General features: G+C 41.7%; 1 protein-coding gene across 1 annotated transcript in view; it reads left to right on the top strand.

Moving 5' to 3' along the window:
• The first annotated feature begins 2,225 nt into the window (after positions 1-2,225).
• Positions 2,226-17,093, top strand: part of LOC119914724 (collagen alpha-1(XXVII) chain B-like) — a 67,803-nt gene continuing 52,935 nt past the window's right edge. The window contains exons 1-4 of the mRNA XM_038734203.1: positions 2,226-2,790; positions 7,102-7,172; positions 13,010-14,020; positions 14,062-14,528. Coding sequence (XP_038590131.1) covers positions 2,738-2,790; positions 7,102-7,172; positions 13,010-14,020; positions 14,062-14,528 — 1,602 coding nt within the window. The 5' untranslated portion in view covers positions 2,226-2,737. The remainder of the gene's footprint in view (positions 2,791-7,101; positions 7,173-13,009; positions 14,021-14,061; positions 14,529-17,093) is intronic.

Raw genomic sequence — 17,093 nt, 5'->3', positions numbered from 1 at the left:
ACAGAGGTGACTGTCTCTACAACCTATTTATTTGTTGGGTGACATGAGGTTATTTTATGTCCACACGTGCTCTGAAAACACCACTGTTGACGTTACTTAGTTAGCATATTTCCTTAGGAGTTTTAAACTGTCAAAATTACACTGTAATAGGTTCAATAAAATCAATCAAATCTTTGCATGATTTCAATCATTTTTACTATTTAAGGAAACAACTCTGAAGATGCTACTCATGTAAAACAGGAGTAACATCCAGATAAATATAAACCATGAGAAACATGTGAACACCTAACCAAGCCCAGGGTCCAATTTTCTTAGCTTTTAGTCTGCAGAACACTGTATTGGTTGTTTATGTGTGTGTACAGTACACAGCTCACTGTAAACATTGATACCCAAACAGCCTGTGTTGCTGTTACTCTTGCCGTGCATCAAAGAACAGTCTTGTGTCCTCACTAGGCCCAGGCTGCAATTTGGGCTCAAGGCGTGGCCCAGCACCCATTGGGCTGTGTCCGCCCTGCGTACCAGTAATGACCCCTTCCCTATGGGGAGCGTTTGATCTGGGCTGCCTGTGTGCTTCAGCAGGGCCTATTTCTGGAGCGTTAGGGGGATAAAGGGAGCTTTCAGACTTGGTGCCAATGACCATAATTAAGCAGCTTTAAGGGGTGGCAGTGAGCGTGCTAGCGAGCGCAGAGTTTGTAATTTGGAAGAAAGGGGGCAGAGTTGCTGTGGCTCATTGGAAGTACATGGGAGGGTCTGGTGGCACCAAGTGCTGAAACACAAGGGACAAAGTGTGTGAAGGGGATTGTAAAGAGGATGTTAATGACTTGCGTCCATTAGCACCCACCCCTGGAGCTGGATGACCAACAGCCTTAGGCTGACATGAGGAGAGATCGTTATATCTAACACACGCAGTCGCCCCGCCCAAACAGAGTGTCATTCAAGGCGACCTTTCAGTGCTCAAGGCCTCTGGCCAGTCAGCTCAAAGCAATCTCCTCCTGTAGTCTCCTCAGCTAGTTGTTTCTGTGTGCAGCACAAGCAGAGTGGTGTAATTCCAATTCATAATGTTTGGCTAGATATATATAAATTCAGATTTAGTGAGTTTAAGGTGGTGTTTAGGTGATAACATCATCCTATCTCAGAAATCACCCACTTACCCACTTCAAATTTATTTAATTACAATCAAAGCAAGATTGCTAAAAAATTAATAGTCCTTATTAGGGGCTATATTAGGGCTGAGGCTTAAGCAAGTGTTTTCCAAAGAAATGCCCAACGCAATTAGTTTAGCTGATGTGGGAGTTAGTATTGTTCATACATTTGCCCAGTCAATTAAAGGAACTGTTCACCCAAAGTAGAAAAATAATAAAATTTAAAAGGTAATAGTTTTATTTTTACTTGCCCAGCTTTTGAGATTTCTGTCTCTGAGGTTTTTGCCTCTGCTCCAATATGCTGGATTTAAATGGAAATGTGTTTTCTGGTGCTCACAGCATTGACAGATGACTTAAGATGACTGATTAAGAAATTCAACAGTAACAGTGGAGAAAAAATGCTCCTATAAGTACTCAAAATTCATGAAACTCCTCAAACAGATGTCAGGTGTTAATTATTGGCTCTTGTGACTGTGCAGTGGTCTTTGGTAGTTCTTATCCTGCACCAGGCCATGACCCCTCTTACGGTAATGGGAGCTGATCCAGGTGCTGCTCCCCTTCCATTAACATTTCTCTAACATAATGGCGTTAGAGACATAGTGTTGGTGCTGATGTCTCATATAGGAGAATATTACGATACATCTGTATGAACTGAACCCAAGATTTTGCAGTGTTCAAACCACATTATGACAATATGTTTGCATTTGTGTGTGAAGAAATAAGAGAAACGGTTTTAAGATAATGACTAATAATATATAATAATATCAACACCTTAAATATAACTGTGAGTGGGCTTTGCAGTGGGTTACTCATCTTCTTCTAACCTCTTACTTTGACCATTTTGTACCCCAAGGGGAGACGAGTAATAAAGTAATGAAGTTGTTCTTTGCTGGTAATTTCTCACACAATTTCCAAAGAAGTGGCTTGAATGACTCAAGGCTATTATAGATGATTTGCAGTCACAAATTATTCCACACATTGAGGGATAATAAGGTGGATACATAAAGGAGAGTCTCTGGAGTAGCTGTAGGCATCCCTGTTTGATGGGTTCAGTTTGTGAAGCGCTGCCCATCGTCTGTCACCCTGGTTCATAAATATGGTTTGCCGGTGCGTGGGGCTTTGGGTAAGATCCATGTGGCCACCCCCTGGAGAAGGCGTGTAGTTGCTCAATGCAACCGCTGGGCTTGTAACTTGACACCTGGCTGTGCGGTGCGTTTGCCATCGCTTTACCCACAGAAAGCCTATTTAAAAAGGAAAGGGATGAGTCCATCGCTCCTGACTCCGTAACCCCCCTCCAAAAGAACCCAGCTTCCTCTCTCTGGCTGCGCGTCCCTCAATCTGGATCGGCATAAATGAATGAAACACAGGGGAATATCGACAGACAATCGCACAGGAAAACTCTCTGTCAAACCAGCCTGCCAGAAGGAATTTACGTCGGGCTTGACAGGCCAATCAACATGAGTTTTTTCCTCTGGAACTTCATCTCAAGCTTGTCAAATGTGTAAAACAGCGACCGGTGTCTTCTACCCCCCTTGCAAAGGAGTCACGCTGTGATTAACGGTCAGGTTTTTGACTGCCAGGACAAATGAATACAAATGAATTTAGGCACCCGAAGGAGAGATTGCAGAACCTCTCATCTAGACACAAAGTAAGTACCATTTCTTTTCTTCTATGTGATTGTGGCTGTGTGCTCTGATGAGAGGATGTTGGAAGAGACGGATCACTGGCGAGGACTGACTTACAATCTAAGGAACTGTTTCCCTCCATGTGCGTATTACCTGTGATGTGCCGGCTGGCCGAGGTCCAGCTCACCATGCAGGAGTGGTGTCCACTGGGGACTAATGAGGCTCTGTACGGGATCTATTTGGGCCATGGGGGTCATTTGTCATTTGTATGTCATTTGTATTACCATAACTTTGCCAAAGCGAGTCGTTTTGTCCAAGTGCTTGTCTCCCCAGTTGTATTCTTTTTAAATGTATTCTTATTTTTTATTTTCATGAAGGTGGACAAAAAACACAAAGAATAATCGCCAGGTTAATTTGGAATCAATTTGTGTTAAATATTCCCTCTTATCTGTGTACATGTGTGTAAGACAGACTGTGATTGAAAGAAAGAAAGAAATATAGTTAATCTAAGTGTGTGAACGTTTGTCTGGAAAATGTGCGATGGGTGCATGCAGGAACTTTGCCAAAGTGTTTACTAAACTGACTCATCCGATAAAGCAAAACAGGCAATTATTCAGCCCTATAAAGTTTCATTAGAGGTTCATCAGCATCCACTTAAACGTTTGTTGCATTTTGTTTGGATGCTTTCCATGTTTTGCCTTTTACTCATTCAGAACCCCATTTACGCAGCATAGTTAAAAGGAGATTTTTTAGTTAGAGGTCATACTATACTACTTCAAAGAACATGAGATTACAGTTAGCTAAAACTATGACATCAGCTTTTGCAAAAGGTTCAACATCCACTTATCAATTTATTGAAGAAAACATCTGCAACTGACATGAGTTGTCTCTGTCATGTCTCTGTGACATAAAATGCAGATGTTTTATGCACGTGTTTACGGCACAGATTTTCACAGACAGTGAAAAACATGTCGGACTTTTGCAATAAATGGACCGAAATATCTGGTCTTGACTTGGCAACAGTGCTGGCTTTTTTTTTAGGGAAGTAGGCTAAATGAAGCAGCTAGCTGTTGGACAATTCCCTTTGAAAAGTCATGCATTCATCGTTTACGCATTCATTCGTGTACATACATGCCCAATTCTTGGTTTTAATGTGCTGTGGACATCTGGTTTAGTTAATGGATCTGTGGCGAGACAGTGTGGATGCAGTCATCAAGGGAGTAGCAAAGTCCGGCTACTGACCCACCATCCCCTATAGTTTTCCATTGAAAAATGAAAACAAGTTGGACAAATGGCATCAGATTTATCTATCACACCTGGCTGGGTGTTCTGCAGAAACTGTCTTTCGTTAAGAAAAGCCAAAAATGGCTCAATGAGGTTTCAGTCCTCTCAAACAGCAAGGCAACAGGGGTGCAACTACATGATTTATTTTAGATGTGCATGGATGGCGATTTGGATCATCAACCTGCGCGTTGTTAGTGCATAGAGCATCATTCACCACATTTCCACATGGTGTCGCCCTTTATGACTCATCTCTTGGCTTTTCACATGCAACTACTCCTTGGTAATGTATCTAAATAATTTGGCAATTTTAACACTGAAAAAGCAACTATAAAAATATATATAACATACAGCCACACAGAGGGTTTCTGAGTTAATTACTCTTGCTCTAATTTATTGGATTACATCCGAGTAGAGCAGGGTATCACAGTGAGTCACATACAATTTTTCTGTTCTTAGACATGATAATAGTTGGAATAAGACTGATGTAAGTAATTTGATAAGTAGAAATTAGTAAACAGTCTAAAGTCAGAGATTACTTGACTGCAGAGAGAACAGATGGGCACACAAGTATGGTCTTATGAGATGTCAGTTACCCTGTCTTTCTATATCAGCCTCTGTTAGTGTCAACTCATCTATAGGAATTTTCCACTGTGTGTGTGTGTGTGTGTGTGTGTGTGTGTGTGTGTGTGTGTGTGTGTGTGTGTGTGTGTGTGTGTGTGTGTGTGTGTGTGTGTGTGTGTGCCAAAGGGGCAGGCTCCCTTTTGGAAATCCTTTCAGGGAATCATTGAGCAGTCCAAACTTGTGAAAAGAAACAGAAACTATACTGGCTTCTCAGTGTTTTGTTTCTTAACCTTTGACTGGTTTCTGGCCTACAGACGGGCTGCTGTTTGAGAGTGTGAGGGGAGGGGGCTGCGGTTTTGGGGGTCGAGAGGTTAGAATCAGAGTTTAGACATGGGCAGTGAAGGTTAAGGAAAAGAGATTAAGACAGTGATCCCAGAAAATACAGTAGGGAAAGAGAACATTGGGTTTGAGGAGATATGAGACGTATCTGACAGTTTTCATCTATAGATGACTGCTGCAGATTGTAAAATGTGTATCAGAGTAACTGAATTTCTTTGCCACTTTGGGATATTTTGCAGACATCACACTGCTTCGTTGATCAGTGTATCTGTCCATCCACCATTTTTTCATTAATTGGCAAAGAACATGTGTGATAACCACAGTTAAGATTGACTGAAGTTCAGTGAGTAGGGAAAGATGTTATCAACAGTACACATGCAGCTTTCTTCCCCCTTCTGACTTTGAAATAAGAGTTCAGTGGCTCACAGCACACTATATAGGCTAGCCTGCTTTACTGGATGACTTAAGAGGAGGTATTGTTCATCTGGCATGTATATTGTCCACTCAGCTTGGCTGGGAATTCCCACAGGGAGTCATGTCATAGCTTACTGTTGCAGAATAAAAACCACAGCAGACAGGGGCAGTGTACAGATGTCAGTTCTACTGAATTAAGTGTCGACTGTGCACAAATCCACCTCAGTGCAACCGCCTTCAGCTGCAACTGAAGAAAAATCCCAACCTGTCATGTACACTTCAAAAGCACCCTAATGAAAATCTAAACAAGCTACTGAGAACCTTTTAATATGAAAAGCCAAAGAAAACAGCGGTGTTTCCCAGGGAACTTGGTCCAGTTTGCACAGATGTAAACAGCCTCACAAACAGAAGGAGAGTCGTTTTTGCTGTAGTAAAAAAACTCAGAATTCATGACTCATTTTCTCGGCTGATAAGATACTGTATGTGACTGTAACCAGCTGGGAGTCCAGTACACACACACACACACACACACACAAACTAAGCATCCTGAATAACCTCAGCCAGCTGTGTGTGGGGTTGATCGTGATGAAGCTTTATTAGCAACAAGGAACTGGGAGAGAGGCAGACATAGACACCACAAACACACATGTAAGCACACCATCATACACACACACTTATATGTACGCACACCCTGATTATAATCATTCAGGCAAGCAGGGGAGGCAGCCACCAGTTAGTGCAGAGGTTGTTTGCAAAAAAAAACCTAAAGAGAGACTCAGTTTGCCTGGAATAGTGCAGGTAAATATGTTTATAAAAGTTACCGTCTTTCCCATATCTATGTATCTGGAGCTGTTGGCCCACGCCACCGTCTGCCTGCTTCTCTCTGGCCCTGCAGCCACAGCTGCTATACACATTTCCTCCTCCAATCTGTGTGTGTCTGGATGACCTCCAGCAGTAAACAGTGGCTCCCCTGCTTGTCACCAGATCTCAGTCCCCCACTGAGCTCTCAGTCCACTTGCCAATCAGTTTCCTCAGCTCTGCTGCACACCTGAATGTGGTGAGGGTGTTGAGACCAGTTTGTTTTTGTTGTGTGTGAGTGTGTGTGTGTGTGTGTGTGTGTGTGTGTGTGTGTGTGTGTGTGTACACATGTTGTTTTTGGGGAGGAGAGTTGATTGATAAGTCATCATATCATGGTATTCCTGTCTTACAAACCACAACTTGAAGCTGTGTGTGTGTGTGTGTGTTTTGGAGAGAGGTGCTTATCTTTGCTCTGAGTTTTGCAGAATCCAGATCCCATTTGTTATTCGCATGGTGTCAGTAGCTGAAATGCAAAGCATATGGGTTTGTTTGAAAATGTTTTGTTGTGATGTGTGATTAGAGATTATTATGACCAAAAGAACTGATGGGTTATAAGAAAGTGAAAAACCTTTTAACCTTTTCTAATGGACTACGAACATTTATAACTATTATTACCAAATAGACGAGCTAAACACCAGCCAATAATATTTTTAACAGCCTGGCAATCCACAATGTATTCCTATTAATGGCTTGCAAATAAAGCGTTAGTAATGATTTCATTTATTATTTAAAGCATGCATCAAAGCAATTAGTAACAACTCATAAACAGCTTTATAAAGGGTTCCTTTTTAGAAAATGGTACCAAAATATTTTGAGAGTTAAACAACTGAATGTGTGACCGCTGCCTCTTTCTAACATCCTCTCTTCTCTTCCCCCAGGAGAGCCCTATTGCTCTGTACAGTTTTATATTGTACTTGTTACCTGGGACTTACACAAGTACACTCTGAAGGTAAGACCTGTCTTAACGTCACCTCCACTTCTCTCAATTCAGTCATTCCTCACTTTCTCACCTCTTTTCTCTCCACTGAAATTTTACCAGTGGAAAAAACTGTGAAACTTATTGGAGCACTGGGAGGCTTTTGGAGTTATTCGTTGCCTGTTTGGTCATTACCCAAGCACGTAAACACATTTCTATGAGAATTGGGCCAACCGTTACCATGACAACAAGTGTTGAGTAAGCTGTGTGAGCAAGGGAGTGATCATAGATTTAAAGCTGACCATTATAAAGAAAATTTACTCTCAATGTGAAAACACTGTAGCAGCAACTTTACAGAGCTTTACAGGTTCAGATGTCTGGCCCTCAACTGTTTTGGTTCACTCTTACCGCACCCATAGCGTAGTTTTCAGCTGTTTTCAGCACTTTTTGACTGTTAAGAAAACCAAAAAAAAAACCCACTATACACTACCTATTCAGCACCAAATGACAGACACAGTTAGCGACTAGCTGGTAAACATAGCGGAGCATTTAGCAGCTAAAGACCCAGATATTTGCCTCAAATGAATAATATGATAATGTGGCTTCATAAATGCTAGATGTGTGAAATAGCAACTATGTCAGTGTTTCTGCTGCCCCCAAGTGGGCAAAAAAATCAGTTATTGCAGGTTTAATTAAGAAGGTGCAGGGTAGGTTGGGTAATAATGCAAATATAAAATACAATCACATAATTTTTGTCTCTTGCAATAGTGAGTGTGTTTCACTGTCCACTGACAGTTGCCAGTTTGGCAATCTTTCCACCAGATTGTGCTACGTTTTTATTTTTCCACCTGATTGGGCTACTTTTGTGTGACCGAGCAGGTAAAAATAGTTTTGGGCGGCTTGTATTTATTTCAGCAACTTTTTGTACCATTTGGTGGCTTCCCTTTGTGAAAAGTTATAGATACGGTCCAGTGAATTGGCCCCTTCTCTTCTCCAGTTATAATAATTGAGACTGACAGCGCTTCAATAGGCCCAAAACACAGTCATTGAAAACTGATGACCGACAAAACAAAAAGTCATCTCTGTTCATTACAAAAAAGCTAAAACTTTTTTCCCAATTCAGATTTTCATTCAGTGACAGCCAACATTTACAGCAAGTCATAGCTCTGTCAACAAATCCTTGTAGAAGCTATTCTTTTAACTAATGACTTTTTATTTTTGCTATAATGTTATCGAAAAGATTTGATGGAGATAATTTTTTACAGCTGTAAGCATGGTTTTGTATGTAGATTCATCTCAATGCAGGCAAGCTGCGGTATTTTAGGAAAACATCACCAAACAGGCTTATCGTTTCAGACTTTAAAAGACTTTTGTCAGACAGACAAAAAAGAAAGTGGAAATAAATAATGGCAGTATAGCTGGTTTTATGCTCTGGTTGCGCTACTTGACATCAGTCAAATCTGTCAAGGCTGTCTGTGACTGACATCACTGTTGCAGAGTGGCTGAACTGCAGTGGTCTCTCTATAACAGGAGAGCAATGTGACTGAATAAATGCATCTTCAAACTCACAGCAGTGGTGAAATCACTCAGTATGGCTATAAGCCTGTCATTCATTTCCTTAGAGTTTCTGCAGTGGTCCCCTGCATTAGGCAAGGGCTTTATCTGTAGTCATGGTCAACAGTAGTGAACAATGAGATGCTGTCTGTGTGAGTGTCCATAGTGCTGCAATTGGACTGACTCTTGTGCTGCTCATAGAGATGCTCTCACAGGCATCCAGACCAACCAAAGTTGGGAGTGAGATTTGTTTTGATCCTTTCCCTCTTAAACCATGTTGTTCCCTCTTGAGTGCAGAGGTTGTTACCAATTTTTACATAAAGGGGAACTTTACTGACACATCAAAGTCTGTTTACAGGTCTTGGGGAGTATGCATACTTAAATGTGATAAAAGTCATATAAAGCCTTTTGTGGTTTTAAAGCTAAAGTGGTGGATTACTCTTAAAGATTTTACCTGTGCCAATTTCTGAAACAGTAGGCCTATGCTGTGCTTGGTATGTTTTTATGCTGTGCTCTCCAGACTACCACCACTACCACACAAAGTGGGTATCAGGGAGAATCAAAAGTGAAGGCCAGGATCTATGTTAAGAAGTAGTGGATGCCATAGGTTCACTCTCTGGACCCTTTACAGACCACTGGCTTAATGTTTGTCTAAGATTCCCTTTTGGAGCACAAAACCAATGAGTTGCATATTGTATCTCGGGATCATTTTATTTGGGAAAATTGTCTGTTGAGGGGGTAGCTTTTATGTGGTTCATAACAGGACTGCAGTGGCATAAAGTTAGAAGAACATTATTAAGGGGCTAACAATTAACGCTCATGCCACATAATTGCAATGTCAATGGTTTGATCCTAGCCGCTGTCATTGCTCTCTCTTACCTTGTTTCCTGTCTCTTAACGGACCTTTGTTCCATGTCATAACCTTAAACATCTCTCCCTGCATTCCTGTCTGTGTCTCTACTGTCACTACCAAATAGAGGCAAAATGCTACTAAAGATGAAGTAAAAGATGAACCAACATTTTACCAAGTTTTGACCCTTACTTTAATCACGAATCATAAGCCATGATTCCAAATCCGATGTTGTGGGAATACATGTAATGTATTGCTGTGGGGAGGATTTTTCCGCTCAGAGATATCATAAATGACTCACTGTAGACTGGTGTAGGCCAGCCAAAGAGAGTTCTTTTGAGTGTGTTCGAATGAATCAGTGACTTCATCCTCTACAAGGGCTAACATTACAGAGTGAAGGGCCTTGGACTTCTTCTTCTCTCTGTCTTACTTGAGTGACTTGGCACAGAGCAAGGCTATGAACTCCAGCCATGTGTTAAACACAAGTCTGCCTCTTTGTGTGTGTTCACATCCATACAGTATGCTGTATATCTAAAACCACATGGTTAATGTATGCCCCAGTATTAGTACAAGTGGTATTTCAATAAAGAAGCATGGAGACAGGAATTTAAGTACAGAACAGATACATGTAATGGACCTCCTGCCTCACTGCCAAGTCATGTCCTTTACTGTAGAAGAGACCACACAGAGAGGATAATTCACTGTGTGGATGGGTATACACTATACCCCATGTAGTTTGTTGTAGTTTCTTGTTTCCCCAGGCTATTTTATAAAACCCAAATGTTGAGGCAAGGGAAAGTCCTTAAAGACCATAAAGCACTGGCTATATAGTGGAGGCATGGCTAAATTTGCCATCTCACTGTGCAAAATAATTATTGTTTTAGATATGATTTAGTACAGTTCTATGAAATCAGATACAATGTTTGTTAAGACCTGGTATTTATCCATAGCACTCAATAATGCCAGACCAGACAGATTAGTTAAAGTGAAGTTTGACATGTAAAAACGCTTTCTGCAAAAAAAAGAAAAAACATTTCAGTTCTGAGCTGCTTCATCCCCCAGGTCTAATTCCTTGATAACTCTGGAACAAAATTCCCACTCCTGTTTTTTTTTTTACTTTCCATGCAATTATATATTTCCAATGTCTGAGCCCCTCGTCAGTGGTCTAATGAAGCAAGCCTCATATTATAGAAAGACAAGCGCTTCATTGAAGTCGTTGCTCTCTATGGCTTACCAGTGCAGCAACTTTGTGGACATCCCATCTGTCTTTCTCCTCATCTTTCCCACTTTCTGTCATCTCATCAACGTTGCTTGCCCACTTTTCTATCTTTTCACAAGCAGAGGAATTCTATACACATGTCCCCATTAGACAAGGCTCAGTGACCACAGGTCAGAGAGAGCCCAGAGACAATAAAGTTGTTGAGGGGCCTGGGTCTAAGATCACAGGTCATATAGAGAATGAGCGCCGGGACCACTGAGACTGAAACACTGAACAGAGAATCAAAGTTGGCTGAAAGGATGGAAACTGTATTCTCGCTCCAGGCGGGGAGATGCTATACTCACTTGTGGTGAGTGTGGTCATGTTCTGAACTCTACTGAAGAGAATGACAGAGATGAGAAGGGAAAAGGGGAGGTTGTCTGATGATGCCGATCTCCTTTGGCTCATTAAACCCCTATAGCCTTAAAACAAAGAGGCCATGCCTTGATATCAGTCAAGCAAGCATGTCCAGCACATATACTTCAACATACAGTACAGCAATCACTCAGATGCACTAATTGGTGTGGAAGTTATATAATTTTGCCACCAAATGTTCATTTAGAACCTGAACTCTGTCCCTAGTGCCTCAAAATTCACATACACATATTGTTAGCTTTATACAGTATCCAACAGTCCCTTTTCCTTTCTAGGGGTATGTGTTGGCTAGATGGTTAGTAAGAGAGGATTAGGTCCTTTAGCCTGATTGTGCGTTCCTGGTACTGGTTGCTTTGGCCTTGACTGAGTCTTGTCTTGCTCTGTGCCTCACATGACTATGGAGGTGAAGGAGCTGGTTATTGGTAGTGGAGTTCTTACAAAGAATATGGTGATATGATGAAAGAATTAATATATTTCCTGCATTATTTTTTTGCTGTCACATGTGGAATTTCATTTTAGTGAATCTATGCAACTTTATTATCAGTAGAACAAGCACAAAGTGCGTCAGAAGATGGACATAAAAATGAATTAATAAAACATTAAATAGCTATTTCATCTATTTGCATGTTGCAAGTCCGAGTTCTTCAATTAAGGAATGTTTATATTTAATTTCTTTTCTCCATGTAAACAAAAAATGTATTTTAAGTTTAAAGGAAAGGAAAAACAAAATCATCTGGACCCACAGTACTTTGGCTTTGAAACCTCACATGATACTTTTGTTACCCTTTGGATTGGTAAAAGATGGCCACTTTAGGATTACATTATGGGGTGAGAAGCTGGTTTAAAAATCTGCAGGCCTGTTTCACCATAAACACATTATATTCCAGGGCCATTTGTTTTGGGCATGCTTACAGCTGTTTTATTCTTCAAGAGAGTTTTTAAAAAAATGATACCACAACTTGCCATGCTGGAGAGAAACATGAGGCCGCAAACCACTGACATTTGAAACAAAGGCCACCGCAACACCTCTGTACTGCATCTACCAACTCAGAGAGCATAAACTTCATCAGGGTAGTTTTTTGTCAGTCTGGACCTATACATAGTCATTTGTTTTGGCCTGAAGTTGCACTAAACAGCTTGCAGAAGTAGTTAGGTGGCCTCAAATCCCAGCAAGTTTATTTCTCTTTGTAAATCATTTTTTTCTTCAGCCATCTCTTTTACAATCTCTTCACCCTGAAGTGTTTTGAGCTCCATTACTTTGTGAGCTGCTGTTGTACGTTTGCTGAAAGATCAGGAAGTTATAGGAAAATTGGCTCATAAGCCAGCGTAGACAGTCCAAACGCTTAGCGGGCAATGACAGCTAAAATAGTTTGCTGAGCCTGACTTGTTTCAGGTAAAGCAAATTCTGACAATGAGCTATAGCTCCTATTAATATTTTAAAGATGTTTAACAGTTTCCCTCTCATCCATATCTACTGTTGGTCCTTTGAATTTTCCTGCCATCTTCCTTGTGTGATATTTGATTTTATTAACACAAAATTTCCCCGTGGCATTTATGGATGCCATTTTTCTTTTTCAAATGTAAGTGAATGTACCTTTTTCACGATGATGTATTTCCAGGTTCCTGGTTATGGCAGGAAATATTGGCATCTCTATATATTGAGGCTACATAACATACCATAGACATGAAATATGAAAAGAACAATCAAGGGTCAACAGAAATCAGAAGGATACTGTCTTTTAAGTCTTTATTTAATTTTCAGTTTTGTTTAACTGCACTGACAAGCTTGTCATAATTATTTGCACCTCTAACACCACTCTCCCTTCTATCCAGATGTGGACATCCTCCAAAAGTTGGGGCTCAAGGGAGAGAAGCCGTCACGCTCGGTGCCAGCAGGAGTCATTCCATTTAAATCGGGGATCATCCTCAACCAGCGGGCTAACATTGAAACTCCATTGCGCTCCGTCTTCCCAGCAGCCATCTGGCCCAACTTGGCACTGGTCCTGAGTGTTCGCTCACACCGTGTTAATAGTGCTTTCCTCTTCACCCTGCTCTCAGGCCGCAGGAAGCTTCTTCTCGGTCTACAGCTTGCACCGGGCAATCTAGTCCTTCACACAGGACCAAACACCTCGGTTGCATTGCCCTATGAGCCCCACGATGGTCAGTGGCACCAGCTGGCAGTGGGAATTAATGGACAGAGAGTGACTCTATATGCCTCCTGCGGAGAGCAGAGTGTTCATGCAGACTTTGGGTGGGACAGTGAGGAGGGACTGGCTCCTGAGCTCCAGGGCTCCTTCCTGCTAGGGCGGACAAGCCAGCAGCAAGCCTCAGCACACTTTGAAGGAGCCATCTGCCAGTTTGACCTGGTCCCTTCTGCACAGGCAGCTCACAACTACTGCAGGTACATTAAGAAACAGTGTAGGGAAGCTGACACATACAGGCCTAACCTTCCTCCATTGTTGCCTATCCTACCACGAGAAACAGACATCACAGCTACCGCTGCTACCCCTAAACGCGGTGGCACGGAAACAGCTAGGAAGCCCACGAGGATGAGCCTTGCCAGGAGCGTTGCCGCTGCTGCCTCAGCTGTCAGATATATGGCCCCCACCCAAACAATAAAGCCCAGCTCTGGGACCATTCCTACACCCCTGCTGGTAACTGTGATGCCAGTCACAGTCCAGCTTGGTTTGGCCTCCCCACCTCCCAAGGCCAGGACTGAAACTGTCACAGCACCACTCAGGATAAAAGTACCCTTGACGAAACCGACGAAACCACCAAACCCAAGACCATCCACCTTTAAAGCTTCAAATGAGAAAACCTCCAAACCCACTCCCACAAATCCCAGTCCTCATAATAGAACGACAATTGCAGGAATAGACAACAAGAAAAACCTACTATTCAAGCCTCTGCCAGTACCCAATCCTCTAAGATAAAGCCTGGCTCTGCCTTATCAGGCCAAGGTGCAGTCCCAAAAAAACCACAACCCACCACAGCCAAGAAAACATCTCCCAAGCCTAAAGTTTCACCATCCAAAGCCACTCCGTCCAAACCCAAAACAAATTCTGACAAAGTTGTCCCTTCTAAACCAACGATATCCAAAGTCAAACCCTCAAAATCAACAATCTCCAAAACTACAACTGCTAAAACCCCCAAGCCAATCTCCAAACAGGTCATCAAACCAACAAAGCAAGCCAAAACCACCAAGACTCCAGTCACCCCTCGACCAACCAGGCCTTTATACAACCCAGTAACACCACCTGCTACTGATGGCTTCCAGAGCTGGGAGGTACCACCTACTCAGTTCTCTTTGCTGGCTGGACCTATAGGACAGAAAGGAGAAGCAGGCCCACCGGTAAGCACCTTTGGTCCGTTGAGTTGGTTCTTGAGTGTGTGTTTGTGTGTGTGGCAAAAAACACAAATTAAGTAAATGTACAACATATGCATATATGTTCTTGAGCATTCTTGTATCAAGGGCTGACACTAGATGCTTTAAAGATAGAAGGTGCCTAATAGACTGTTGGGGAACACAGAAGCATGCAATATAAAATGGGCCCAGGCCATGGATGACTATAGAAAAGCAGGATCATTATGAAATCATTTCTGAAGCTGACAACGTGCCAGTGTAGAATAGCTAATTTTAAATAATGTAGCATTTTATACTAGCAGAAGGAAAGACAAAGACACACATATAGAGACTTTGCAAAACCAAGATGAAGAAACATGCACTTTATTTGACAGTTGGCAGTTGTGGTGAGGGAATTATGCTTCATTAGGGACATCCCAGTCTTTGTTGGTCAAACCAAAAAAAGACCAGGTTTGATTCTAGTGCTCTGGGGCAAGAAATAAGAGACCACAGAGATCTGTAGGTTAATGAGGCTCTATCTCCTTTCCCACACAGGTTAGAAATCCTACTTTTTTCCCTCCTTTCCTCCTCCTTCTGTGCACAGGACCCTCCAGGCTGGGTGTGACGTGTCAGGTCTGACGCCTTGCCGTCTCTGCACCAGATTCCTCTGTCATAGAGGGCTAGTGGAGGTCTCATGGACCTCTTTTAAAGCTATGTCAAGGGTCAAAGCAGTCAGTAAACACCATCATACAGCTTCCCAATGCAGGCAAGCAGGACTATTTTCACCTCTTCTATTCTCAAACACAGCACACAGAGTGCATCTCAGTTGCATCTTGACTGACCACCTGAGAGAAGTTAAAATTTTGTCCAAGTTGTTTGGCATAGACAAATGTTTAGGAGTTTTATTGTGATTTAAGCAATGTATAATTGTGTACACAGTTCTTCACCTCCAGATGTGGCCTGAGTTATCAGACCTCAGTGTCTCCTCAGCACGTTCTGGGTGTGTTTGTACTCGTATTTAAAGCTACCCTTGTGATTGAGTCATCTTAGTGTAAAGTGGGAGCAGGGCCTGTGTGTTTGATACCTGTGCCTTTGTTATTCTTTGCAGTGATCTGTAATTTGCCACTGTAGATTGCAGAGTGCGGCGTGTAAACGGTTGACTTATTTACTTCCACACTGCTGTCCACACCAGACTTGACTGTCATTACAACTGAATTGCTGCCATTTAGAAAGGACTACCTGCAATCTCAATATGAAGGGCTTTAATCTCCCACAGAAAATAGATTGTATAAGGATGATTAAGGGAAGTTATGAGGTAATTTACTGAAGGACTGTCTGATACATCTATGAGTGCTCCTACTATGCCAAAAAACATTTGTCATTTTATGCCAAATGTATGGCAAATCACAACAATCTGAGAGTGGTGCTTTCAACACAAAACTGTGCCTTAATGTCCAATCATAGAACAATCAGCATGTGCTGCAGCTGTGGCTCTGTATTCAGAATCTGTGTAAATGTTCCAGGCTTTACGTTACATGTTTCAAAAATGTGTCTGGGTTCACGTACAGTACATAGACTAATGTGGATTGTTCAGGATCAGGGATTAAACAGGTGCCTGCTGTCAAAGTGTGTGTATGTGCATGCACGGATGAGTGCGTATGGGTATATGTACACATATGTGTGTGTTTCTCTGTCTCTTGTCTTCTATTCAGCACAGTTTTATTTCAAAAACACACATAGCATGTGTTACTGTCTCACACCTTCTTATAGTACACACACACATTTTGACAAATGTAAAAGTCAGAAGCCATGGAAAAGCATTATATTTATTGAGTTTTCTGCCAATATCTTTGTCATTCATCACTCTTACTGCCTAAAGACACAGTGGAACTGCTATTTGGAGTTTTGTTTCCACTGTGCCGATTCTGCACTCTGGCTGCCAGGAGAAACATCCAGTGCAGGCACAGATATGGCAACAGTTTCCCATGTGAAGCACCTTTGGCTCCTCACTGCTGCTTTAAAAATGACTTCCTTTGAGATCTGCTCCACTGCACATCTGAATGTAATTTATATGTTCTGATTTTTTATGTGATGGCTGAAAGTGAGAGTTGGAGCTTTAATCTGATAAATCTTTAATTGGAGCTGTACTGGCTGTGAGCTTAAATTTAATTTAAACCGGAACCGACTTCAGTGAAAATGTACCTGCAAGCTGCATAAGTACTTAAATGCTGCCACAAGTAGAAGGCTTTTAAGCAGTTTTTTGAAATTGATAAAGATTATAGGGGAGTTTGCCTATTTGCACTCGATATTCCAGTAGTTTGTTGTTTGAATAATTTAATGAAAGTCAGAAGTAAATTTAATTGAAACAATCACAGCACAACTCTGAATACATAATTCAGACTCAGTTGTCAGGTGCCACAAATCATGCCCTAACTTCCTCATGAACACAGTCAGCAAGTCTAAATCAAAAAACTGCAAACAGCCATTGCCATCAGACTGTGTTTGAAATGTGGTGATAGGAAAATGCTTGCTGATGTGGGAATTTTCTGAAACTGCTACATCGCTAGCTAGACA

Source organism: Micropterus salmoides, unplaced genomic scaffold (assembly GCF_014851395.1).
Source record: "Micropterus salmoides isolate LMB-PRFRI ecotype aquatic unplaced genomic scaffold, ASM1485139v1 Ms_hic_scaffold_20, whole genome shotgun sequence".
Lineage (NCBI taxonomy): Eukaryota > Metazoa > Chordata > Actinopteri > Centrarchiformes > Centrarchidae > Micropterus > Micropterus salmoides.
This window is presented reverse-complemented; position numbering and strand designations above follow the sequence as displayed.